Raw genomic sequence first — 27,348 nt, forward strand, 5'->3', positions numbered from 1 at the left:
CTTGGAATGTCAGGCAAATAAAGCCTCTGGCCAAAGTTCATATGTGCAATTAGAGGAGAAAAAGCTGCCATCTGGAGGCTTGAGAGGAGCAGAAGCCATGCTCTGAATAGAAATAGGTGCTGACATAGAAATGAAGTCCAGCTTTCTGTGCTGACCCAACTTGAGCTGCTTCTGGAGTGCTTGAGCTGCCCTCTGGCCCCTGTATAGTCATTGCAGGTGGCCATTATAACAAGGGCTGCAAGTATAAACACGGTTCAGGTAGTTTCAGCCTTTAGTGAGGTGATTGTGAAAGCGTTCATCTTAAGCCTGCACATCGCCTCCAGTCTATAGGCAGGATAAAAAGCAGGCTGTCTTATATCCAGTATGATTTTACATGGTTGGAGTTTTTATGATCAAAAACATCCTTCTCCAGCTGTGCACTCCAAGGTTAAATGATGGTTCATAAACTTTGTGTTGACTTTGATTGCCTGAAAAATTCATCAGCCTCCACATTTTGACACAGTTTAGGCACGTACAGTTCTGATGTTGGGCTTTGGTAAGCCTCTGGCTGGTCTTGTAGATTTGAAAATCACCTCTAAGCAGGGTTAGGACTTGCACCATGTCAGACACTTATTGGAATAATTCAAAGATTTTTATTGCAACATTATTCTGTTACCCATACAGATTACATGGTGTCATCTTGCTGTAAACACCTTTTCAGAATCACGTGGCCAAGATGTTTTCATAGATACAAATACATGGACACATATTGCTGAAGTTGTGCCAGTCTTGCAGATGGAAAGCAGATAGGTCGGCATTCTGCAAGCCTTTAAGTAGCTTGTATCTCAGAAAAGAAAAAATGAACATTCCTGAAAGAACACAGAAAAGATAAAGGAAGATGGCAGTATGCAGCAAAGATTGTTCATTGCTGAAATGAGGAGAGGGATTAAAAGACTTAGAATTTGATTAACTATTTTCTCCCTAGTGTCTCCCAGCTTTAGGTACTTAAAACATTCCCAGGGCTTAATTTGTGCTATAGTTAACACATAAGGTTTGGCCTCTGTTTTTATGCCTGTGAAGTTATGACAAGGTGTTGGAATTCCTAATGTCATCAAGTTGTTCTCAAAGCCTTGTCAAAGCTGATTCACCTAACCAGACTGGAGCATAGCTCATAATGTGACAAAGTCAGGCAGTCACTGTGTCTCTGCATCTGAAATTGGGTGAATTGTACGTGGCTCATTCATCACTCAGTCAAAAGGTGATACAGACGTTCCTACTAATACCTTTTCTCCGTTTGATTACAACCCCCATAAGAGAAGATAATGCAGTAGCAAGGAGGGACAGGATGCCTTTCCTCTTCTGTCCTCTCTTTGTCTTCTGGAGCTATGCTTTGGACTTCTTCCCATTCTGCACACTCTGTTTCTTCAGTCATGGGAGTCCAGCCGTACATCACACTCCAACAAAGGCAGTGAGCAGCAAGGAGATTGTTTTGCAAAAAAGACCATGATGAAAAGGAGATTAAAACCCACTCGATGTGGAGCAGGGTTAGGGTAAGCAGGCTGCAGGCACGTTATAGGATTAATGTGTCAGATACTCAGCAATCAGGATGGGTGGGAACAGTTTGATCATCTATACTGTAAGCAGCCTTGTTTTCTTCTGTCACCCTAAATCTACGGCAGGTGACCCAGCCTTCTCACACAGAAGCGGTTCAGACTGTATGGAATAGTGTGATGGAGTCTTTTGGGAGTGAGAAGGCAGCAACACAGATCAGTTTCATCAAGCAGGAAATTGATTTCTGCTGGCTTTGGTGGTGTTTTGCTGAAAACAGAGATCAGGACTCTCCACAGAAATGGGAGCCTCTTCAGGCCAAAACCCTAGGGGTTCATTTGTTACCACACAAAACAAAGCCAGACCAACGACTCATACTTCCAGTGCAGATGTTTTAGCTGGTCTCACATCTGAAGGTAGTGTGAGCAGTTCATTTTTATCTTTGTTTTCTTTTTTTCTTTTTTTCCAAATTAAAAAGTGTTTTCCGCTATTATTCTCTTCCACAAGAATGAGAAGAATGAATGGATCTGTTAATGGTGGGAAGCTGAGGAAGATTAATGTTACAGAAGTTGGTATAATGTTGTTAGCTATATAATCTAATTGTAGTCTTGTGGTTTGGTTACAGTGTGAAACCGATGGGTTTGAAAGAGAAAACATCATCATGAAGTACTACATTTTTGTCTCACATTATGAATGGCAAAATCTCAATCTGTGTAGGTGTGTGCGCAGCTGTATTGATTTCATGCAAAGCTGAATGCTTTTGTGACAGCTGAAAACTGACTCCTTCTCTTGGCAATGAGGCAAATCTGCTAGTTTTATTGTTTTGTTGTTTTTTCTTTTCTCCGTGACAGCAAAAGAAACATTCTGAGGAAAGCTAAAAAATAAGTGAATCTGAAGCCCATAAAGTTCAAGCAAAGGGTGTTCCCTTATAAATGCCATAGTAAACAGTTATGCAAAGCTTCCATCTCCTTGTGGTGTGTGGTTTGTTTCTCAGAGGATGCCAGCAGATAAAATACAAGAACTTTTCCTACATTGTGGCTGTTAATTCTCCATGTTCTTTTTTTTTTTCACAAGGATTGCTGCTGTTAGTTCCAGTCTGTTTGCTGGCCTGTGGTGAACAGAATAGTGAATAGCATAACACTCCTGTTTGTGAACTCAGACTTCCCTTCAGCTCTGTTTTTTATGGTTTTATGACAGAAGAGTGTTTGCTATGTTCCGACTCTTCTGGAAATATTCTTGTCTGCAAATCACACAGGAGGTATTAAAAACCTTATCCAGAGAGAGACAGGAAACATCAGTATTCTCATGGAAGATAAAAACACCTAGATCTACATGGGCTAGGGACACTCTTAAGCTGCATTAATTTAAAGAAATGTATTTATGTTTCAAGTTTAATGTCTGTATAAAAACCCTAGGGGCTTTGGAGGTGTTTGTTGGCCTCTTCCTATGTTTTCTCTACCTGTCCCACATTTCTCACTTTGGCCATCTGCTGACTGTTTAACATCCTCTGAAGCATGCCTGTTAACTTCAGCCTGTTAAAATCTGCTGCAATAGCTTTAACATAGTGAAAGACAAGCCCAGAGCATGTTACTGTAGGGGATCGCTAGTTCCTTTGTATGCAGCAGACAACTAGTTTAAATCTCCTGCATCTTTTTGGCCTCTAAGTAATAGTGGTGTCTTAGTCCTCAACTCAGGATAGGGGGTTTGCTGCACAAGTTTCTTTTCTGAGTAACTCAGTTCACAGAACTAGAAAGAGAGTGGGAGGCTGGATATCCTTATTCTGAGAAGTCTTGATGTCAGTGTAGAACCTAAGGAAAATTAGGTAAACATCATGGTTGTTCGTCAGAATTGCTACATATAGTTGAATGTGTGTTTCTTTTAGACGTCTATTAATACCTAAAAACGCTCTTGCTCTCTAGTGCTGTTTCTTTTGTCAGTTTGGTAAAGAATATTGCCTTCTGAAATGCAAATATGTGATTTCCTTCTTTTCAGAATCTAAGATGTAGCTCAGTGTAGTTAGGAACAAAATATGCAGTCACTTGCAATCCCTTTCTCTTTAGCTTTTATGCTGTTGTGAGCTGTAGAGGAATTAAACACTTTAGTACAATTTTATTCTCTTTTATTGCTGAATAGAAATTCAAGATACGCAGCTTTGCAAAATACAGCAGCGTTTTAAAAACAGAGTATTTCTGTGAGTATCCATACTTCTCCTAGTGTGCCAAAGACAGAAGTCTCCTCTTGTCATGGCACAGGAGTAAACAGGAGCAAGGATGCCTGGTATTCATTAGTGTCTGGATTTCAGCAATATGGGCAGCCTTGTTCCTGTTCACATTAAGCTTCTTGAAGTAAGTAGCCCTCCTTGAGCCCACAGCTCAAACCCAGAAGAAGAGAAGTAATGTGACCACAAGAAATCTGACTGGGAGAGGGCCTCAGACAGTGAGGTATGTTGTGTAGCTGAGGGTTACCTTGATTTCTGTCTATTCCAGTACACAGCAGTGATGCTGTTTTCTTTATCCACAGTAATAGCGGTCTAAGCCTAGGTACCACTGGCGTTTTCCCAGAAGCAGTAATGGGTATTCTGTGGACCCAAGGGCAGTTTGTATGGCCCTCAGTTCTAACCTAAAAATTAGGTCTTGTGCTCATCCAGACTTCCAGATTGGCTTCTGTTTTCACTCACCCAATAAACTCTTCACCAGCACGAGCAGTATTTCAGCAGCCTCTCACTGTCAGAGCAAGAAGGCAGCCAGCACCCTGAGAATGTGAGGGACCTCTTCCTGTCTTCTTGTCCCACCCCTTACTACCTGTCCTTCAAGAGGCACATGATGGATGACAGCAGTTGCTTGTCTGGTTTTTGCCTCTGAGACTGAAAAGCAGCCTAGTGCTAAAGGTAGCAAGTCCACACAGTTTGTGACTGGTGCTTCACAAAGCTGACTGTAAGGTCTTATTCACCCCCACTGATGTTAGCAATTGATTTATTTGTGTTACTTTTAGGGTCACATTAGGGAGGATTCCTACACTGAAATAATAATTGCGGTGCCTCGTGCATTCCTCAGACTAAGAGGTAGTTTGTCATCTGTTGCTTGCATCTGTCAACTGTTTACATTCTGCAGAAGTGCAAGAAGTTAATGCAGAACACTGAGCTCAGATTCAAAAAACCGTGGGGTATTTGTCATCAGTATAAATTATTTTGTCAACTTATCTAATTAGAATAAAGTGCTGTTTAGAAATAGACTTTCTGTTTTGCTATCAGCGGTTTAATAGCTCTAAGCCTTACTAGTTCCGTTAAGCAGCAGTTGATTGTTGTTACCCATTTTCTTTGCTTCGGATTGCAGTTTCGAGCATTTTCATTCTCAGTTCTCCATCCCTGCAGGTGTAGGTAGCCTTGTTTGTGGCTGAATAAAGCTCAGTAAAGGGTGTGCTTTTCAAATGGGAAATAGGACCAGAACTGTGGTCCACCAGTAGTGTGGACCAGATACTTTTATTCCTAAAACATTCAAATGACCTTGCAGTCCTTTAGAAAGTGAGCAAGGGATTCTGCGTCTTCAAGGTAGTACAAATAGCCTTGAAACTGAGAGGAAACTGAAGAGGTACACCACAGAGCTTGATTTCACTTTCATGTGCAGAGACACTGAGAATCAGACGGTTCCTGAAAGAACCTGACTGCTCCCAGCTCCTTTTCCGGCAGCAATGGCAGGCTGACAGGTTCTTTCAAACAACTCAGTTTCAGCAGAGCCTCCAGGTGTTACAGGTTGTTACTTCAGCGTATTTGGTTGGCACTGATAGCATGGAAGGCTATTCTGAAAACATAAACTTTTTTACCCAGAGATTTCTGTTCTGTGGGAGAACTCCTCTGCACTGGAGAGGGCAAAGTCTTTCCAGAGTGGCTAAGAAACAGGCTACTGAGCTCTGGGGTGGGAGGTGCAATGGTGCTATTCAGGAATGTTTCCATGGAACAAAGCTTTGTGAGATGGAGGACTGTGCAACACAGAGCATTAAGTTTTTTGTTTTGGTTTGGTTTTAATAGCTTTTGTGGTGTTAAAGCATTCTTGGTTGTCAGGGCACATTTCTTCAGTTCAGATCTGAGGTAACCCTTTTGCATGCAGCTGACTGCTTCAGCAAGAGTCCTTAAGGAAGAACTTTGTCTTACAAAGAAATAAGAAGGGAGAGGGACATGGAAAACTGGGGGAACCAGAATGAGAAGCCATCTCTTCTCTGAATATTTTCTGAGCATGCAGCAGCTAATACCGACCAGATTGATCTGGTTGTTCTCCCAGCGCTTTCACATTCCACAAACAAAACTCTTATTTTGATCTGCATAGTTCAGATCGTTTTAAAAGAATTCAGGGGTCCTGTCAGTTTTCCTAAGAGTTTTGTGTAAGGAATGGACAGTGGGATTTATGGTATTTTTCACAGTAAATCGTGGGTATCCATAATGATTCCAGGAATTTAGTAGAAACTCTGACATGAAGATCACAGCAGTGTACTGAACTCTACTCAGGGATAGCTGGGGTAGTTTCACAATATGTGAAAAAATAATTGGCAAAAACACCACTTTTTATTGTCTGATTATTGGCCTGAGCCATTGCATGTGCTTCAGCTCTCGTAAGTTAACCAAAAAGTGTCTGACTCTCACCCCAGGCTGCTAAGTAAATAAACATGGAATTAGTGACATATGTTCCCCATCTGCGCAGTCATGTGCTGTATCTTCAGTGCTCAGAAATAGGAGTATAATCACTGTTGTTGAAAAGTATATTTAAATGATAAAAATAAAGAGATGTGGAAAGCAGGCCAAATTTGGCACCTCATGCAGTAGTGACAGTTTATTGAAGGTCTGTCCGAAATGGCTTCACTTTCCTGTTTATAATAGCTTTCACTTGATGCATTCCCCCTCTGTGATTCAGCAACTGGAGCTGTGCCGATCCACAGAGAAAGGAGACAGAAATAGGTGTATATTTTTTTCTTTATATTCTTAGGCAGCAACCACCACTGGAAGAGGGTGCTGGAGCAGTAGCTGTAGAACATTTCGGATTAGACTAGTAAAACAATTCAGGACTTTACCAGAGCCTGTTAATGTTTTGCTGGATTAAATCTGCAGTTTCTGCTTGAAGGAGGAGGAAACCTGAAGATGTGGTGTCTCCAGCTCCTCCAGGGCCCTTCATACAGATTGCTGCTCTTAAGAAAGCCAGTTTGTACATCCAGTTTGAACAGAGAATTACTTTTTAGTTACACTCTTAAATCCCAAGATTATCTAAACACAAGTGTGTCGGTTTCTGAGCAGGTGAACACGACGGAGAAGGGGTCTTTAAACCACCAAAGATTTTTAACCATCAGAGATGTTCTCTTCTACAGAAACATACCAGTACTGTGAAACCTGGGTAGACTGACAGAGGATGAAGTGAGTTTTCTCCCCACATCTGATTTGAATCCCACGCTGCAAATATTTCTTGGCTGTCTTTTCTTCTTTCCTGGCCCCGAACCCTCTCTATCAACAAAAGCAAAAAGAAGAGTTGTTGGATACATTTTACAATGGTTAGATCCAAGTCTAGAAAAAACTGAGCTTCCTCTGCTTTCAGACCAGATACTACATTTATGAATCAGTTATTTTGTCATCTGTGCATAGCACAAATCTAAATGAAATGTGTTTGCTTGTTTCCTTTAATAGAATCTGGTTTATTTCAGACTCTTTGTATTTTTCTACAGATTTGTAAAAGCAAAAATGCATCTTCATACATTAGAATGGTAAAAAAATAAATAAATAAAAAAATAAAAAAGTGCACCAAGGACAGGAAGGTGATATTCCTTTTCAGTGTTTATTCATTTAAATAGTAGGAATCTATCCAGAGATCCAGGGCTCTTGGAACAGGAGTATTTGCAGTAGCATGTGCTCACACATCAGCGGTGATAAAGGTTACGGAGGAATGTGTGTCTGTGATTATGTGAAGACTGTGTCCAAAGAGGCCTGCTTTAGAGTTCTGTTCAGAGCAAAGCATTTTCAGAATTGCTTGTATCTGTCCTTTTAAGTCTGATTGCGTGCAGAGTTTTGGACACAGAAATAATCATAATTCATAAATAATCCTCATTTGCATGGTAAACTTTATGCAATCAAATGTAACTTCTCAGACCTTTTAGTATCTCTGGTGTTGACCATACAGTTTTAACATGGCATATGTTATAAATATGTGACGGCATAAGGATGTAAATCATCGTCTAAGCTCAGAAGAACTGGCATGGTCTGGTACTCATACTTAGCAGTCATGTTCATGTTTGCTTTTTGTGTGTCCTCCAAAAGCATCAGTGATGTCTGTGCAAATGGCAAACCTGTAAGCATGGTCTGAAATGGCACCGAGATCTCAATCAAAAGAGCTTAATTTTATGACACAAATGTCATTTCTGTGCGTAGTTAACCAGCGAAGTTCTGTATTTCACCACGGGCTCTACATTATCTTTGTGATCATAAGCTCACATTTTTGTTTCAGTAGGAAATAGTGTTCTGGCCCTTCACTAAATGCTGTCTTCTATGACTGTTATCAAAACTGCCTCAGTTCAGGTAGCGTCACGTGCTGGTGACTGCTACTCACTTGGGCCCCAAGCCTATCCAGGGATGCTCATGGCCCACAGCCAGACCTCCCTGTGGAAGGTCCCTGCAGGCATTATAGTTTCTACAAGGTATGATACAGCTTTTGAGCTTTTATTCTTCAACAGGGAGATTGTTCCTCCAAACCATGTATGCTTAGGATGCTGAGATGTGATGCTCACTCAAAGGACTGTATTTCCTTTCAGATAACTTTCCCATTCTCGTGCCCTGTAGGAGTGCATCCAAGATTCTCATTGTGTGCAGGTTACTTCTGCTGAGAGCTGGAGCTGGGTCATCCCAAACTTCCATTCTCAGTTCTGAAACCTACTTGGGAGTGCAGTGTTGAATTTTTGATGTCTTTAAACTCAGTGAAAAGGTTTGAATCAATTTGTCCTTTCCCTGTTTATGATGAGTAAAAGTAGCTGAACTTAGGACTTGATTCAGCCCACTCCCTCAGTTAAAGGAAGTTTGTAAATCTAATAGAGCAAAATACATCAAATAATAACAGAGAAGACATCTAGCTTGTTAAAGTGCTGATCACATGGCTGTGAGAAGGGCTACTTAGGAACCCTGACAAAGAGCAGATGGATGAACAGGTTCAGCGCTGTCTAAAATTAATGCAGAGCATATGCCAGGAGGTATTAAAGAGTTGGAGAACATGCTGGGACTTATTAGAAATCCTTCTCTGATCCATACACTTAAAGGTGAGCACAAGGTTTTTCTTTTGCAGTCATACATATCAAGCGTTTAACTAAAGCTACTTCCTCACATATTTCTTGTAATCCTAGCATGCTTCTGGCTCATGTTTTTTATGACACCATACATGTTGCATACTACAGAAAAGAGGATTAGAGTATCTGACAAAGATTTAATTTTTTTCTCTTCAGCTTTCCAAATACATGTCATGGGCACAAAGTGCCTGTTCTGACATATCTGCCGTATACTGCCATATAGGAGATTTAAAAACAAAAACCATTCCCATGTAACTTAAATGTGACAATAAAAGCTACAAGCCTTTGAGAAGCAAACTTTAAGATCTTCGTGTGTAGGTCCTGGGAGGTTTATTTCAGCGTATAGTGCAGACCATTGCTCTGCATATGAGTAAGATGGGCCACAATTGCTCTGGTGCAGCAGCAAGTGGGAAAGCGTCAGAAAGCCTTACCGACCTGAGTGATGCAGTTGATTTGGCAGAAGGAAGGGGTGCCAACCATAGAGACCTTGATAAACTTGAAAGGTGGGCCCTTGTGAAACTAATGAGGTTCAGCAAAGTAGAGTGCAATGTTTTGCACTTGGGTTGAGGTAATTCCAGGTACATATACAACGTGGGAGAAGAACTCCTTTAGAATAGCCCTGCCAAGAAGGTCCTGATTGGTGAAGTTCTGAACATGAACCAGTAGTGTGCGCTTGCAGCCTGCAAGGCCAGTGGAATCCTGGGCTGCATCAAAACAGGTGACCAGCAGGGTGAGGGAGGTGATTGTTCCCCTCTCCTCTGCCTTCGTGAAGCCCAGTTGGAGTACTGCGTTCAGGTCTGGGGCTGGAAGTGATTTTAAACTAAAGGAGGGAAGATGTAGATGTTATCAAGAGGTTTTTCACTGAGAGGATGGTGAGGTACTGCTATGGGCTGCCCAAAGAGGCTGTAGATGCCTTGTCCCTGGAGGTGCTCGGGGCCAGGTTGGATGGGTCCCTGGCAACCTGATCTAGTACTTGATCTAGTGGCTGGCAAGCCTGCCTGTTGCAAGGAGTTTGGAACATGACGATCCCTGAGATCCTCCAGCTCAAACCATTCTGCAATTCTCTGAGGTCTCTGGTGTGAAATGGAGATTTATATGCCCTCTGTGAAGGTTGAACTGCAGACCAAAGCATCTGCTTCCTGCATATTTTATTTTGCAAGCCACTGTCATGGGACATAAGTCCCTTCATCCCCATTGCTTCTTCTAAAAGAAGGTGTGCTGGGGCCCTAGGCAAATCTGACTACACAGCACTTTGTCATGACAAGAAGTGAAGATATCAGTGTTTAAAGATACAATGCATGATAATATTCTTCTTTAAATTTTTCACACTAGCTTCCTTGTGAAAGTTCAGACTTCTGTTTAGAAAAATAACAGAGCTGAATGGTGAGGCGCATTCTTGTGACATACGATTTTATCACTCAATACATGATTAAACTGAAACTGTAGTAGATGTTCATGAAATAATCTGAGACAAATTTGCCATTTTGTTATGCTGGAGGTGTATCCATGTAATGCAGTGTCATAAAAGTAATTGCAGTGGTATAAAGCCAATTTAATTAAGTGGAGAACTAGGCTTTTTTCATTTTGGAAGTTTGGAGATTGAGTTAAATCCATTTCTATATTTGCGATTTGCATCAAAGTATCGTTTCATTTAAGCTTTACATGTATGAGGAAAAATGAGAACTACAGCCTACAGTCAGCACCATAGCAGTGTACAAATGGAGCTCAGGTTGATGCAGGAGAGAACAGGATATTGCCTAACTGATTCCTGCCATATCCTCAGGAGATAAAGCTTTAATCGTATCCTTCATTAGCATCAGCTATGGAAAGAACAGCTCATGCTAGAGATTACTGAATAAATGTAGTTAGTGGGAGAAATTAGGAATTGAAAGAAATAGGAAATCCCTCAAATTAATCTTCAAAATACATGGAGTTCATCTCTTCTCTCTCATACTGGGATAAATCAAGAATAATTCCATTTCAGTGACTTAGATATGCTAGCATAATTGGAGAAGAAATTGAGCTTGCCTGCACTCCCAGGATTTTAAGATTTACATTTTTAGGCAGAATTATTTGCCTTTAAAATTTGCAGTAATGCATTCGAGGGAAGAATACACATTTCCTTCAGTCCCATCTGTAGTCTTCATACCATTCAATACCAGCTGGCTTAAGTTTGCCGCTGCGTTAGTATTTGCAGTTTAAGACCAACAGGATAATGCATGTTAAGTGTTCAGTGAATCTCTGAAACATACTTTGTTTTGTGTCATTTTTACAGTGCTAAATTCTTGCTTGAGGATTAAAATATCACACCGGTCATCTGTATGCAGGCAGAGCAGAATTATTATTAATTTGAAATTCTCTTCTGTTTCTTGTTGTGTTGTAGAATTTCCACATCCATTGTTCAGATTCAGGCAATGTTTACACCTATAGTAATGCTGTTCGTACATATGCCTTAACTGAAGTGTTTTTATTCCTACCCTGTGTCGCATTTGCTTTCTGCTGATGCATTTCTACATGCGACTTAATGTTTTTCTTGTCAGATAAGTAAGAAAGTATATTCCATTGTTAGCTTGAGAAGACATCGTGCCCTATAGTATTCAAAGCCAAAAGAGTGCTAGATTTTTTATTTTTTTTTTCCTTTTCAGTTAGTTGTATACCCCAGGAGAGCTTAACTGAGGAGGATAATACAGGAGGCATGCTGAAGTAAGCATGTATTATTTCACTCTCATTTGCTGTTAGAAGATTAATGCACTGTCATTACCGTAGATACTAGAATCTGAATGAGTGTTGTTGGTGAATATCTCCCATTTTTGGGCTGGTAGTTGATGGCAACTTCAGTGTGAGCCACCTTTGTATGCTTGGAAGGTTTAGGACCTGTGCTTGTTTGCATTATCACACCAATCCCTGCTACAAGATCCACTTAAAAAAAATAAATAAATAAAAAACAACTAATCCCCTGGGACATCTATGTTCACATTAAACAAAAGGCAGTTTCCTGCTCCTCACCTCTATTCTTGAGAAATAAGAATGTGATTCCTGCATCGGTAGTATTTAGGTCGTTCATTGAGAAGTTTGTACATGCAGATGTGCACGTTTCATGAGTATCTGTTCTCTTTAATGGCTGTGTCATGGTTTTGCAATTTTGTAATTTTGCTATCAGTATTCCACATCATAACATCATGATAAAGCATGTATAGTTTTGACGAATGTGCTGCTCACAAAAGAAGACTGAATGTCACAGAGAACACCATGGTCAGTCATATGACACGGACTCTATAATCTCACTTCAGTGCTGGACTCGCTCTCTTGGATCCTGCCAGCCAGGGGAGAGCCGTGTGGGAGCGTTCCAGCCGTTTCGCCTAGGCCTCTAGGTTTCGGGACTCACTCTCTCTTATTTTACTTGATTCGTTAGCCTTAATTCCAATTATATTTGTATTATATTGTGTTATTCTGTATTCCGATATAGTATTTAGTAAATAAGTGTGCCTCCTTAGATCGTTGCCACTGTATTTATTTTCTTTTTCCTTTTTTCCCTTTTCTTTTCTGGGCCAGCGGCCTGCGGGCCGACTGCCCCCTGTCATGGGTGTAGGTAGATTTTAGGTTAACCCACGACCTGGCTGATACCATTCAAATCATTTCCCTGTTTCTAAAATTCCTGGGCTTTTTTGTTTGAAATCAAAGTGCTGGATTTACAGATTTAGTGGGGCTCATCCACACCCTGTTTTGAGCTTTTTTCCACCATCACATTGTTTTCAATGGGAAGCAAGCTTTGAAAAAAAAAAAAAAAAAAAAGTTTTTACAAATTAGTGCTGGAGAAAATGATCTCCCCCTGTAGGTAGCTGTGTGGGTATAGAAGACATATCAGTGAGAGCAGAATGCTGGTCCAAATTTTGCTTGATTCTTTGACAAGACCTCGGAGTGGCATGTGTGATCCCTCATGGCTGGGACAATGTGTTCTTCAGATGCAATTTTCTCTTGCTTGTGAATGCATCGTTCTGCATGGACTCGGGCCATGCTCCTGTGCTGTCGGTAAGGAGGGGATAGGTCTTCAGGCCAGCTGAATCAGCCATGGGCAAGTCCAGTCTGCAGCAAGCAGATGAACCTCTGATTTTCCACATCTGACTGTGAGTGGTTTCAGCTTAAATTGTGGCCAGACTAACTTTTGTGGTTGTGATGGAAATGCACAAAATGAATACAGATCAGGGTGCTTGTGCTCCATGCTTAAGCCATTTCTTGGCATCGTACAGTAACTGTAGTATCACACGCTTGAAAACAGCTCTGTAAGCAAGTGTTATGTTGTGAAAGTGTTGAACGTAGCTCAGGTGAAGTTTGAAAGTTGAATATGTCAGGGGGAGATGGGGGGTCAGTGAGCAATTTAAGGACTGAGGCTTGGAGAAAGCTACATAAAAAGCCAAGGCAAGGTATAATTCAGCTTTTTAAAAATGCAGTAGCAAGCAATTTGAAGCATTAGAAAATGAATCAGGGTATTTGGAGAACTCATCCTTCCAAGTACAGACCTTAGTAACAACTTTAACAGTATTATTTACTTACTGTGTCTTCATTGGCAAGAGCTAATTGCACGTGTAATTTCAGAATGAACCATTTGTGTCAAAGCCAGTCTGACTCAAAGTTATAACCAGGCTTGGTTTTCAAAAGTGCCCACATTGTAGTGTAGATACCTGTTTTCATCCTATAGCTCTCCAAACAGAATCAGAAAAGAGCTTCTACTTCTTCATCTGAGATGACCTGAAATGCAAAGAGAAGACTTCTGCACAAAAGAGAGGAAGGAAACAATAATTGTCCAAGAGGAATATCTTCAATAGGGAAAGAGGGTAAAATATATGAAGGAGATTTATTTATTTTTTTTCAAAATGCTTTCCCTGAAGTCCCAAATGAAAAACGAAAAGTTCCCAGCTCTAATTCTAATTATATACTTCTATCCCATTTCCCTCCTTTGCATTTCGTTAGTACATACACCATCTACTGTGTAGGTGTTTTCATTGTCTTTTTAAAAGCATATATTAAATGCATGTAGCTTGAAGCCAATCTGCAACACCCAACGTCACCACTTGACTGGTAACCACTTTGATTGCTTTCTTGAAAATAGAATTGCATATTTTTCAGAAAATGAAACAGAAATATTATCTCTGGAAGCCATTCAAAAGACAGTGCTTTTCTTGGAAAGAAATGCTAACTGTTCATACAGGTTGATTTTTAAAGACCATAAAATTTGACTGAGGAAAAATTGAGTATTGCTTGGCAAGCCTCAGGAAAAGAGGCAAGGGTTTCTTTTGTGCTTTTTTGGAAGGAGGGCTAGGGGGGTATGTTTTTTCAGTTGCCAAGAAAGTAGGAAGCTGTTTTCTTACCTTACTGCACAAGATGGAAAACCAGGGGTCATTTATGGTTGAGCACAATAAGCTGAGAGCAACAGAGACAAGCTGTCCTTTGCCCTGTGCAGGTCTCTGTACCATGCAGAGCTACATCAGATAGTACAAAGAATACTGTGGGAGTCAGTGTCAAAGGCTTTGCTGCAGTCTAGGTAGTCCACATCAACAGTCTTTCCCTCATCTGCTGTGCTGGTCACCTAGTCATAGAAGGAGATCAGGTTGGTCAAACAGGACCTGCCTTTCCTGAACCCATGCTGCCTGGGTCTGATCCCCTGGTTGTTCTGCAGCTGCCATGTAATGTCACTCAAGGTTGTCTGTTCCACAATCTTCCCTGGCACCAAGGTCAGGCTGACAGGCCTGCAGTTCCCTGGGTCATCCTTATGACCATCCTTGTAAGTGGAAATCACACTAGCAAGCCTCCAATCTTCTGGGACTTCTCTGGTTTACCAGGAATGCTGGTAGGTTGTGGAAAGTGGCTTGGCAGTCACCTCCGTCAGCTCCCTTGAGTGGATCCCAACTGGCCCAATGGACTTCTGACACTCTAGATGGAGTGGAAGGTCTCTAACTGTCTCTGCCTGAATCATGGGGGGTTCTGCTTCCCCGACTTCCAGGTCAAAGGGTTGGGTACCCCGAGGATGACTTGTCTCCTTTGCATCAGGAGGTATATTTTTCAGCACAAGAACCTCTGAGTTGTGTTTCAGGTGTCAGATTCATAAATCAGTACTTTATCAGCACTTGGTAATGTCTCCCCTGTTCTCTGATCTGCTCTGCAAAATAAATGAGGATAATTATTGTAGATTCCTGAAGAACAGAATTCAAAGCAGAGAGAGAGATCTAGTGCTCAGACTTTTCCAGCCTTCCTGAAGTTCTCAAATGTGAGGTCACTTTCCCTTGTCCGTTTCCCCTGCCTCTGAAGATATGTGAGAAATCTCTTTAAGGCTTGTGCATGCCCATACACAGAGTTACAGATGTTGAATGGGGTGTAAATGACTGCCAAAGCTGCCAAGAGTAGTTAGTTTGATTAATTGCTTCATTGTGGTTTATACGCTACCAAAAGCATGGTGTATAATTCATCCGTAAATCAAAATGTGTAAATCAAGGGCAGGGGGTTTTGTGAGCTTCTTTTGCTGTCTTGATGCTAAGAATCTGCGTGCATAAACTTCGTGCTGGTTCTGAATGAATTGCACCTGAATTAATTTGGTACAGCTGTAAATCAATGTCTTCAAAAGGTTAGTGAAGGTTTTATCAGCGAAAATCTGACTTGTCTTTTGGGATCAGGTACCTTTTGAAGGAGGTAATTCTTAGACTACATTGCAGGCCTCAAGCAGATCCTGGAGCGACCTTGAGGGAGTGGGGTTTATTTCACCATTTACTACAAGAGGATAACATTTTTGCCTTAATGAGCCTTTATGAGGAGAATAGAAGAATGTAAAAAAATGTGAAGCAACACACTTGAAAAATAATGCTGGCTGTGAAGTCGCATTTCATATCCTAAAACCCTCGCCTTGTTTTGTTTTGCTCAACAGCTTGTCCACCGGGAACATACAAGCCTGAGAGTTCACCAGGTGGAATAAGCACTTGTATCTCATGTCCTGATGAGAATCATACTTCTCCACCAGGAAGCACCTCCATTGAAGACTGTGCATGCCAGGAGGGATATCGTGCTGTAGGACAAACTTGTGAAGGTAAGTGTTTCTGGCCAGGGTTGGGACAGTTCCACTATTCATCTTTGCTGTATGAAAGACAAGTAAAATCGCATGCAAGATTTTATGTATCATTCCAATGCAGCAAAACTACCAAGATGCAAGTGGAGCTGGAAATGAAAAATACTGCTTTCCTTCAGTAGGCTTTTACACTCCAACTGGTGTCATAACTCTGTTGTGGTTGTTTAATTATTTAGTTGTTCACTGCCCTGAATTGAAGCCCCCTGAAAATGGTTACTTTGTCCAGAATGTCTGCAACAATTACTTCAATGCTGCCTGTGGGATCCGATGCAAAGCGGGATTTGATCTGGTGGGAAGCAGTATCCGGCTTTGTCAGCCGAGTGGCCAGTGGTCTGGATCAGAGGCTACTTGCAGAGGTATGGATGTGTGCCTGCAAAGTCTTTTCCTGCAAGGTTAGTTTATTCTTAACAGGGGGTTACTCTGCTCATTACATAGCAGGATGTGCAGATCTGCATCTATTACCTCTTAGTGGAAGAATGCTCTAAATGCCAAGTTTCTACCGTAGTCATTCTGGCAGTGTCATTTCTGCTGTGTGTGGGTACATGATTTTTCTTTAACTGGGAAATTGCCTGAAAAGTGAGGGAAAATCTGCCTTGAGATATTGTCTTAATATTGGGTCAGTTTCCTTTGGAGTGTTGGAGGGGTGTACTTTTGCCTATCTTGTGTCTCTTCATTGTCCTGAAGACTTCCCATTAAATACATTAAAAAATCCCACTTTTACATGTACTGGATCTGCTCATCTCCATTCATTCAGAGTATAAAAGGGAGTGAGATCAAAGCCACAGTTTATAGCTGTCTTGTTAATCCCAGGAGTATTTTATTGCATAAATTAGGAAGGGGCATCGAAGGAAAATCCCTTGGCACTGCTTTGAATTTTGACATTAAATGTTCCTCAGTTGCTAGCTAAAATCTGCTCTGCTATTAGAAAGCATTTAATGCAGTTGTGTTTTGCAATTAACTGTGACCCATGAAGAAAGCCCTACAGAGTATGTAGTTAAGCCAGAAAAAATGTGTTAGGAGAAAACACAGAGCAAGCAGAATATGCTTTTGTTGTTGTCTTCATTGACATTGTGGAAATACTTCTTGATCCTGGAAAATGCTTGGTTGACAAGATTAGTTTGCATTTAAGACCTGAAACCATGACCAGAATAACATGGGCTCAGCTCCCAGTTTTCACCAGGGGTATACTGAAATACCAAAGAAATGTGAACATTGAAACACTGAGGAGACAGGAGCACTGCAGTTACACAGTCTATCAGAACTGATTTAACAGGTGGTAGAAAGGAGTTGGGCAGCACCTTCCCTATAGGCATTAACATTGTTGATTACCTCCTCAGTGCTCATAATTCATTCTGGCTTCATCAGTAATAACCATAGCTTGGTAGTACTTGCTTCCTAGAAGGGCTTCCTTGGAAGCAATAAAAGAGAAAGCCTCTCCTGCACACAGCATATATGATTCAGCTAGTAAGTGTCTTTCTTATTCACTGCAGTGAAGTTAGGATACAGCTTATTAGAAAGCTGCTCAAAAGCTCTAATTGTCAGCAAAATGAAAGTCTTAATCTCTTAAATCTCTTGTGTGCCCCCAGTGGCGCAGTGGTTTAAGCTGCTGCTTGCGGCACCGGAGGGCCCGGGTTCAAATCCCCCCTGTGGCGCAGGGGTAGAAGTGCCGCTTCGCTACACAGGGGGCTCAAAACCCGGGAGTTGGACTCGATGATCTCTAAGGTCCCTTCCAACTCGCACGATACTATGATACTATGATGATATCTTTTTTTATTCACTTGAATGCACTTTCTGGCAAGTCCCTCTGTACGTGTGTGTGTGAGGAGTAATATTTTCAAAGTGCAGACAGAAACAGTGGTAACAGAAGGATGTGTCAGATGTATCTGAACGACTCTTTATTTCTTTCATATCCAGGGTATCTACATTCTGCTGCACTCAGGTGCCCCTACAGCTTTAACAAAAGACATAATTTCATGGTGTATTTTTGTAGTGTTGAGGAGTTTGTAGCTAGTACCATTTCTACAGAGGATTTCATTTTAAGGAGCACTCAGGATATCTGCCCGCTTATTAGTTTGAGGGAGTGCCCACATGCATGTCTACTTGGAAGCATGTCCTGTCTCATCAGTATAAACAGTAAACAACTACTGGGAAGAGGAGAGAAAGTTGCCAAGTAGGCTTACTTTCAATTGCACTTGGAGAGGAGTTTGTGGTTTGCCTCCTACAAAGCAGCAGCAAGGATGGTTTTCTTGATAAAATCTGCATTCCAAGGGGACAGAGAAGTCATCCACAGCTCTGAAGTTGTAGATCATCAGAGCTTGTCTACCGCCTGTAAGTCGACAGAAATTGTGGGAACAGTCCTAGGAAAACAACAGTTTAGGGAGCTGCAACCTTCTTGACTATATTTTTGAGTGATCACACTGTTTGCCCTTGTTTTACTCCCAGTAAAGACTTTTGAACATGCTGACCAGCACCCACTGGCTTTGGCTGAGAACACTTTTTAGTGACATATGTTTTCCATAGGATTTGGGAAAGCAGCAGCTGCTTAGGGAAGATAGGCTTGAATTACTGAGGAAAAAGATGCAGTAGGACCCCAGCAGGCATCTACACATTTCAGCTTGCTGTTACCCTGTCATCACATATATGTCATCATCACACAAACCTGTACAGCTTAGCTGTTCGACAGAGGTGGACCCAAATCCAAGCAGGATGTATGCTGAGAGGGTCACAAGGGAACAAAGTGAGAAGTGTCAGATACTGGATGAAGAGGAGAAGGGCTGGAGGCAGTGCATAAGAGCACAGTCTTATCAGAAGAACTTAAGATGGTGAAACAAATGAAATAAATTAAAGCACTACCAGTGCTATTGATTTATTATTATTATTATTATTATTATTATTATTATTATTATTATTATTATTATTATTATTATTATTAATATAATTGACCTGTTCAGGGATTAATCTGCATTGCTACACTGTGTTAAACTGCCTTCAGTCCTTACTAGATTGTCAGTTAGAAATTTCCCAAACTCGCAGGCATGGCAAATGAATTAGAAACATCTGAAGACCCAAACTCTTCTATAGGATTACATTTGCATGCAGCCATGCCTTCTTGACGGCTTGCAGACTTTACTATCACAAGTTGCACAGTGCTAAGTGTCCAATTCTGGGAACTTTTCTGAGCACAATTAAAGTGCTTATGTCAGAATACAGGTCAGTGTGTGCCTAACCTCATATGTGTTAAGACTCTCCTTCAAGAAAAGTGAGGCATTAATCCTTTGAAAAACTTAGCCTTCTTCCAGTCCTATTCTGTAAACCTGTTCCAACTACTTATTAAGTGTACAACCCAGTACCTGTCCAGTCCCTTAAAACCTGAATGGGCTAGTGTTGCTCCCCAGATTCTCAGTGCTGCTGAGTGAAATGATATTTTTTCCCTTTGCAGTTCGAACATGTCCCAGGCTTTGGGCTCCTGAGAATGGACACATTAATTGTTCAACAGCTGATATCTCCTATAAGACGGAATGTTTCGTGACCTGCAATGAAGGCTATAAACTAGAAGGAAATGCCAAACTGACCTGCCAGGGAACCTCACAGTGGGATTCAAAGGTGCCCAAGTGTGTGGGTAGGTATCTCATCACAGTCTGTTCATGTCAGAGTGCATCCTTTCCTGGCATGCTGTCATGAGAAGCACTATCAATTTTAGTATCTGATGAAACCTAGATGATAAGAAAGAGAAACAGCTTATGAATTTTTCATAATGGTCATAAAGCTGGGGAGGAGCAGAAAGATTTTTGAGTAGAGTGAGTGGGCAAATTAACATTGAAATTCAGCACAGTCAGTAACCAAAGGTGTTGGTTATTGGATGGTTCATTGTCCTGTAATATATTGTAGGAAACACGCATCTTGTAAGCTTATAATACATATTAAATATGAACAGAGATTTGAATTACTCTCTTAAAGCTATCGATGATCTCCAACCAAAGGCTAAAGTATGTTAGCCAGGCATTGTGAGTGCCAAGGAGAGTTGTGGCTGCTGTCACTTTTGTTTAGCTGATGGCTTGAAATAAGTTAAGAGACATTAGGAACAAAAAACCTCTATTGTGAGATCTCACCAACTGCGCAGCAGTAGTTATGTACGTGTATACTGCTGTCCACTATGCTTTCTGTTACATGTAGAAATAAAGTTTTGTAGATTTCACAAGAAGCCATTTGAGACTACTGACAGGTACCTAATTCATGTAGACTGATCTGGTGCTGAATAAATTTAGGGTAGAATACATATCACCTGGCACAGTTAAAGTTCATCCATGGGCTTAAAAATGAACTTTGCATGAGGCAAGAACAAATTTTTAACTGTAGATACGTACTCAAAAATTATCCATAAGTGTTAATTTATCAGGAGAGTTCATTAAAAGATCCTAATCTTTCTTCTGAAGTCAGTGGAAAAACATCAATTAACTTCAAAAGGAAGAGTCCCTGAAATCCTGTTGGAAGATTATAATTGGAAGATTAACTATATTCATCAGCTGAATTCATCCTTCCTAGCTTAGCATTTTGATTATTAAAATCCAGCTCTACCCTGTATCAGATTTCTTCACACCATTCAATTTTACTTCAATTTCTGGATTACCCTTGGCAATTGCTGAGTGAAAATCCAGTATGGAAGTTAGCTTTAGTTGTCCCAGAGGAAAATGTGTGAGTTAGAAGCAGCTTCTGCCATCAGGCTTGCTGAGATTCTTGCCCTAGTGCAGACTTGTGGCACTTCATTCCGGGTAGGATACAAATCGAAAGACTCAAATTGCATGTTCTCCTCAAAAACATCCTTTGTTCATCATTTCTAACTATTGTTTGTTATGTGCTAGATGAAAGATAATGGAAATCCTTCATTACTTAAGCATATGTAATTGATAATTTATCCATTTCTGTGTCTTGTTTGTAAAATGAACCGAGGTTAGGTTCACTGTCATACCTTGCAACGTATTGTTTGGATCTCAGGGTACACTCCTAGATGTCTTTATGAATGCTTTTCAGTTTGAGTGGACACTGCTGCAAAGTGTCCTGTATTTAAAAGTTAGATCTGTAAGACTCCACTACAACCATTTCCAACCATAATTGCTGCTGTGCCACTGTATTGTGACATGATCTGGGTTGTAACATAATTGTTTATGGGCACTCCTGTGAGGTCTATTGTCATATGCTGCTGTCTCCAAGAGAGTGGAAAGTAATGCAGGTTTGGCAATTATCTGTGCTCTTCATTCAGATATTTTTCATGATGAAAAATGCCATCTGCTAAGAGTTACTTTTGCATAGGTTACACTGCATTATAAAGTGATCAAAACCAAAACTAAAAGAGCGTGTCCAGTTTAAAAAAATGTATATTTCCATAATCATGTTCTGATGTTTCCATGCCCACTGGTGAAGAGTTAATATCCAGCACATTGAAACTGATTAAACTTGCAAGATACTGTTCTCCTTGGTTTGTTCAAGTGTTCACAAATAAAGGTGAAAATGCAGATGGCATCCGCAGTGTTGATGCCATCTAGTGTTAAAAGAATTGGTACTGCATAAGTCTAATAGCAGTCAGCTGATTCTTTCCCTGATGTGTCTGTGTAAAGGGTGGAAGGAAAGAAGCGCAGCTTGGTTGGTGGTCTTGTTTTTAGTTACTTATGTTAAAGCTCCTCATGGAATTCGGGAACATCCCAGGTTAGAAGTGACCTAAAAAGATTGTATCACTCTGCTCCTCGCAGAGCCCAGACTGGGTCAGCCTTATCAAATTGCATGTCTGAGCACAGATACAAAAAGATGTTTTGGGGCTTTTTTTTTTATTCCATAGTAAAATCCAATCTGCATTTAAAAAATTCCCTAGGGCTGGATACACCAAATATTATCTGAATGCTTGACATTTCATTGTTTGCTTTGCAGTGATCTTGCTGGTAGACTTGGAAGCATCCTTACCAAGAGGGTTGTTACCATTTTAGCCAGAAAAGAAATTTTTCTATTTCTTATGCCTAAACCTTTCACAGACTTTTTTCTACTTATTCCCTTAGAGTACCATGCATTGTAAAGCTTTCAGCTTGTATATTCAAACATTGTTTGTCCCTGTTTCTGATCTTCCTGGTTTCTGCTGTTTGTCAGTATCCTTCCTGTGGTGACCAGCCAAATGCTGGACATTCTTTACTGATGGAGTTGATGCATGCTTCATAGCCAGCAGTATCTGCTTGAAGTGAGTGTGTTAACATTTAGAATCTCTTCAGCCTCTTGAAATATCTGTTCCAAAACTGCAGCCTGTTGCAGTTATTAATTGCTTATGCTTTCAACAAATTTTCAATATTGGAATTTTAAAGAACAGGAAATACTTAAAAATCTTTGAGTCTTTAAAATTTGTTACAAGAAGAAGAAGTAGTTCTCAATGACTTGCTGTATATTTTGGAAGGGGAAAGAACAGGGATGTGTAGTGTTTTAATCAGAATCGCTTCTGTGTCATTAAACCATTGCTAAGAGATGAATAGCACTTTGCCCTCTGTAACTGGTGAGTTGTTCTTTGTATGTGCCCTTTGTGTCTAGAGACTCTTTCTTCAATAACTAGCAGAAGAGTTACAGTTCTTATTCGCTGTAGTTAATTAATCATATTCCTTGTGTGTTTGCCTATTAATTGTCATAAGAAAAATTACTGAAAGTCTGCCTAGCCAAATTAATGTGATTTTGCCCTGTTTGTTTGTGACTGAATGTTTGAAATAGAAGTAACATTGTCACAGAATCATAGAATCATAAAATGGCCTGAGTTGAAAAGAACCATGATGATCATCTGGTTTCATCCCCCTGCCATATGCAGGGCCACCAACCACCAGACCAGGCTGCCCAGAGCCACGTCCAGCCTGGCCTCGAATGCCTGCAGGGATGGGGCATCCACAGCCTCCTTGGGCAACCTGTTCCAGTGTGCCACCACCCTCCTGGTGAAAAACTTCTTCCTAATCTCTAACCTAAACCTCCCCTCTCTCAGTTTAAAACCATTCCCCCTTTTCCAATCACTATCCACCCTTGTAAATAAGCATTCCCCCTCCTGTTTAAATGCTCCCTTCAAGTACTGGAAGACTGCAATGTGGTCTCCCCGTAGCCTTCTCTTCTCTAAGCTAAACAAGCCCAGTTCCCTCAACCTTTCCTCATAGGAGAGATGCTCTGATCATCCTAGTGGCCTTCCTCTGGACCCACTCCAAGAGCTCCAGTCATTCCTGTATTGGGGACCCCAGGCTTGGACACGGTACTGCAGGTGGGGCCTCACAAGTGCTGAGTAGAGGCACCTCCCTCTCCCTGGTGGCCACCCCTCTTTTAATGCAGCCCAATACACAGTTGGCCTTCTGGGCTGCAAGCACGCACTGCTGCCTCATATCCAGCTTCTCATCCACAGGACCCCCAGCTCCCTCTCCACAGAGCTGCTCTCAAGAAGATCTTCCCCCAGTTTGTATAAATACCTGGGATTGCCCTGACCCAAGTGCAGCACCTTGCACTTGGCCTTACTGAACCTCATTAGGTTAACATGGGCCCACTTCTTCAGTCTGTCTGTGTCCCTCTGGATGACTTCCTTTCCTTCCAACATATCTCCAGCACTGCTCAGCTTGGTATCATCCACAAACTTGCTGAGGATGCACTCAATGCCATTGTCTATGTTGTTGAAGAGCAGGACTGACCCCTGAGGGACATCATTTGAGACCGGCCTCCACCCTGACACAGAACCATTAATCACAACCCTTTGGTTGCGTCCAGCCAACCAGTTCCTAATCTGTTGTACAGAACATCCTTCAAATCCACACCTCTCCAGTTTAGAGAGAAGGATGTGCTGAGGGACGATGTCAAAAGCTGTGCAGAAGTCCTTTATTTGCCTTACATAGTAAAAACAGCAGCTCAAAAACTTAATGAAGTTTTTGTGACAGTCGAGCTTGGTTTTGCGCACTGTATTTTTTGCAAGCTTACACTTCAGTGCAAATGTTCTTCAGAACTTGTAATAAATTCTAGTAACAGAGTAGTTCAGAACCTTGGCTTTAAGCCTTAAAATTATCATCAGCCCTTTCTAACCTCCACAGAGGGATGGTGAGCTGCCGTGTGTAGTCACCGTCAGGCTTTGCGTCTGGGAGTATTTAAGACCAAACTTAGTTTGATTCAATTTGAGGATGCAGTAGACAAAATCATATGCCATGTCTCTAATCTTAAGCGAGCTCATGGCAGGACTTGCTTTTCTGTCTCTCATTCCTATTTCTTGTGATAATGTAGAAGCTGTACAAAAAGGCAACGGGCATGAAGATCATAGAAGCACAGAATCTTAGAATGGTTTGTGCTGGAAAAGACCTTAAAGGACATCTAGGTCCAATCTGCCTGGAACAGAAAGGGATACCTTCCTCTAGACCAGGTTACCCAAGGCCCCATCCAGCCTGACCTTGAGTACCTCTTGAGTACCTCTACCTTGAGTACAGGGCATCCACAGCTTCCCTCAGCAGCTGTGCCAGGGGCTCATCACTCTCTGAATAAAGTGTTTCTTCCTTATATCTAAACTAAATCTCCCCTGTTTTAGTTTAAAGCCATTACTGATTGTCCTGTCACTATACTTCCTGATAAAGAGTTCCACTCATGCTTTCTTGTAGGCTCTTTCAGGTGCTGAAAGGCCTCAGTGGCACCTCCATAGAGCATTCTCTTCTCGGGGATGAACAGCCTCAATTCTCTCAGCCTGTCTTCACAGGACAAGTGATATGATCGTCTTTGTGACTGTCCTCTGGACCTTCTCTAATAGAACCTGATGTCCAGGGGGCTGTTTACTTCATTCAGCTCTAGAGTACAAAATTTTATCATTTTCTGTTGTTTTTATGCACTCACCATGCACATATACTCTTAAGAAATCTGTGTATTTTACGTTCCCTTTTAGCTACCATATGACTTTGTTTGCAGATTTGTTTGAATGTATATTTTTATGTAAGTCAGTTAAAATGTGTGCCTCACTGGTCTCTTGTAGAAATGCGTTGCCCCGTCTTCCAGAAACCAGCAGGTGTAACAGTTCTCCCTCCAGACTGTGGGCTGGAGCCAGCTGCTTCTGGGACTGTGTGCCAACTGAGCTGTCCCCAAGGATTCATCTTGTCTGGAGCTAGAGAAGAACTAAGGTGCATTTCATCCGGGAGATGGAGCGCAAACATCCAGGATGCTCTGTGTAAAGGTAGAGACCAGCACAAAATCAATTCTGTGTATGCACGCAGGACTGGAGGAAAGTACAGATTGGAACTGTGAAAAGCATAATTAAGCAGTCTGTAAGAAGGATTGTCTGTACCACTATAGCTTGGCTCTCAGGTTTACTTGTAGTACAGACATGGAATTCAGAGGTTGCTTGAGTGCTGTCTTAGAATTATCCATTGCTGGCACTCTTAAGTCTGTTTTGGGAAGCTGCCTGCAGCAGCCTGATGTGAAGATAAACTTGAACTCTCAAAGTAAAAGTGAAAGCTCTTAGCTTAAAGATAGCCACTGTGGAACCCACACTCCTATTAAGAAAAGCATTTATAAGTAATGCTACTTCTGCTCATTAGGCACAGGTGTATGCAAGCCCTGTAGTCTGAGCAGACCTATAAGCCCCAGGTGATACACACGGTATAGAAGTACGGTTCTTTTCAGTTGGCTCTGAACTGACCACAGAGGCAGACCTGCACAAGAGTAACAGCCACATGATTCAAAACCAAAACTGATTGACACTGTGCATGGCTTATAGATGGGCAGAAGGTGATTATGTACATAATCTTTCTAGTATGTTTGCCCACCTCTTCTAGAAATGTTATTTATTCTCTTACATGCATGCACAGTGAGTTGGAAGAAATCTGTCTTTTGAATTATAGGAAGATGCAAGTGAAAGTGCGGTTTTGCTGGGAATATGCTCTTCACTTCTTCATGAACCATTGTGCTCTCAGAATTAATGCTTTCACTTCAAATGGAGGCCCTTACCAGCCCCTGCATGAAAGAACAGTAAATAAAACATCTGTAACAGTCATCATGCCAACGCAGTACAGAAACTGCAATGGGAACTTCTTCCTCTGCAGTGACCAGGGAGATTTTATCCTTCTCTTTAAAGATATAATTTCCCACTATGTTATGTACCACATTGTTTTTCTGAATCTAGTTGAAACTTGTGCCAAACCACAGTTTTTAATATTTGATGGGATCCCAGCACAGGGCTACAAGCTAAGTGTTGGGATCAAGATAAAGTAGCATGGCTTGGGTTCAAGGTTTTAGATATTACCAGTGCGTAAAACTCTAAAGAGAAACTAGGATCCTCTGAGTGTTATTCTTCCCTAGTAAAACTGAATATTTGCCTCTCAATTGCTTTCATTTTTGGTACTTTCTCTCTTTTGCTGCCAAAATATTTGGCCAGTTCACACTAGCCTTTTTCTTTCTGACTTATTTATTAGTCTTTCTACAAAATTTCCCTTTTAAATGGAATTTGCCCCAGCCTCAGGACTGTGGTCAGGGAAGTGTGATTCATAACTGGTAGTTATGAAAAGAGTGCACTTCTAGTAAAATTTTCATCAAAATGAGTCCAGGGGAAGGCAAAACCACTTGTATTTATTGCTTTGCACTCAATTACAGGAGTTTAATTGCCTGACTTATGTCTTTACTGGAACTATGTCATAATAAAAATGTAACTGGTATCAGTCCCAAGTTGTTTTAAAGCCTCCTGAGCATGGATGAGTTCAGAGCTGAATGCCTTTTTCCTTGTCTCATGAGTCTAAAGGCCTTTTATCAGGAGATACTACAGCAATAAAATAACCTGACCACAAATGTTTTGAGAGGCCCTATGCCTGGGAGATCAAGAAGTACTTTGTCAGAGAAACATGATACTTAAATATTGGTGGTGGTTACCAGTATTATACCACTAATACTTTCCAACTGTCCGGCATAGTCACATATGTCTCAAGAAAAACCTCTTAGTCCTACATGGTAGCTTACATTAGGTATTTGTTAAAGAACATCTCCAGTGAGTGGTGCCAGAAATTTTGTCACTGCTTCTTTCAAGTCACCATGCTTCTGGGCATTTGAGATTGACTGCTGTCTTGTTCATAGTACATACGTCATGTCATAAATAAGCTTTTCTAAGGCACTGATGACAGATGTTTACGTCTGCATGTGTCATATGTGTGGGCAATGAAAGGAAAGCCACTCCTTCTTAATGACTAGATTTGTGTGATGAATAAATGAATAATAAGAGAAATCAATTCATTCTGTCTTATTTATGCTTTGTTTTATGGTTGCACGTAGTAATCACTATGCTAAATGTTGTTCAAAAATACAGCCAAAAGCAGTCCTTTCTCCAGAATAATTTACTGTTTATGTATGAGTCTTCAGGCAAGAATAAAAAAGAGTTGGAAACTTTGCAGAAATGTGTG

At 41.1% G+C, this 27,348-nt stretch overlaps 1 protein-coding gene across 1 annotated transcript in view; it reads left to right on the forward strand.

The window, feature by feature from the left end:
• Positions 1–27,348, forward strand: part of SVEP1 (sushi, von Willebrand factor type A, EGF and pentraxin domain containing 1) — a 123,196-nt gene that overhangs the window by 29,749 nt on the left and 66,099 nt on the right. The window contains exons 4-7 of the mRNA XM_072360345.1: positions 15,746–15,904; positions 16,120–16,299; positions 19,383–19,562; positions 24,939–25,136. Coding sequence (XP_072216446.1) covers positions 15,746–15,904; positions 16,120–16,299; positions 19,383–19,562; positions 24,939–25,136 — 717 coding nt within the window. The remainder of the gene's footprint in view (positions 1–15,745; positions 15,905–16,119; positions 16,300–19,382; positions 19,563–24,938; positions 25,137–27,348) is intronic.

This window comes from Excalfactoria chinensis, chromosome Z, assembly GCF_039878825.1.
Source record: "Excalfactoria chinensis isolate bCotChi1 chromosome Z, bCotChi1.hap2, whole genome shotgun sequence".
NCBI classification, from domain to species: domain Eukaryota; kingdom Metazoa; phylum Chordata; class Aves; order Galliformes; family Phasianidae; genus Excalfactoria; species Excalfactoria chinensis.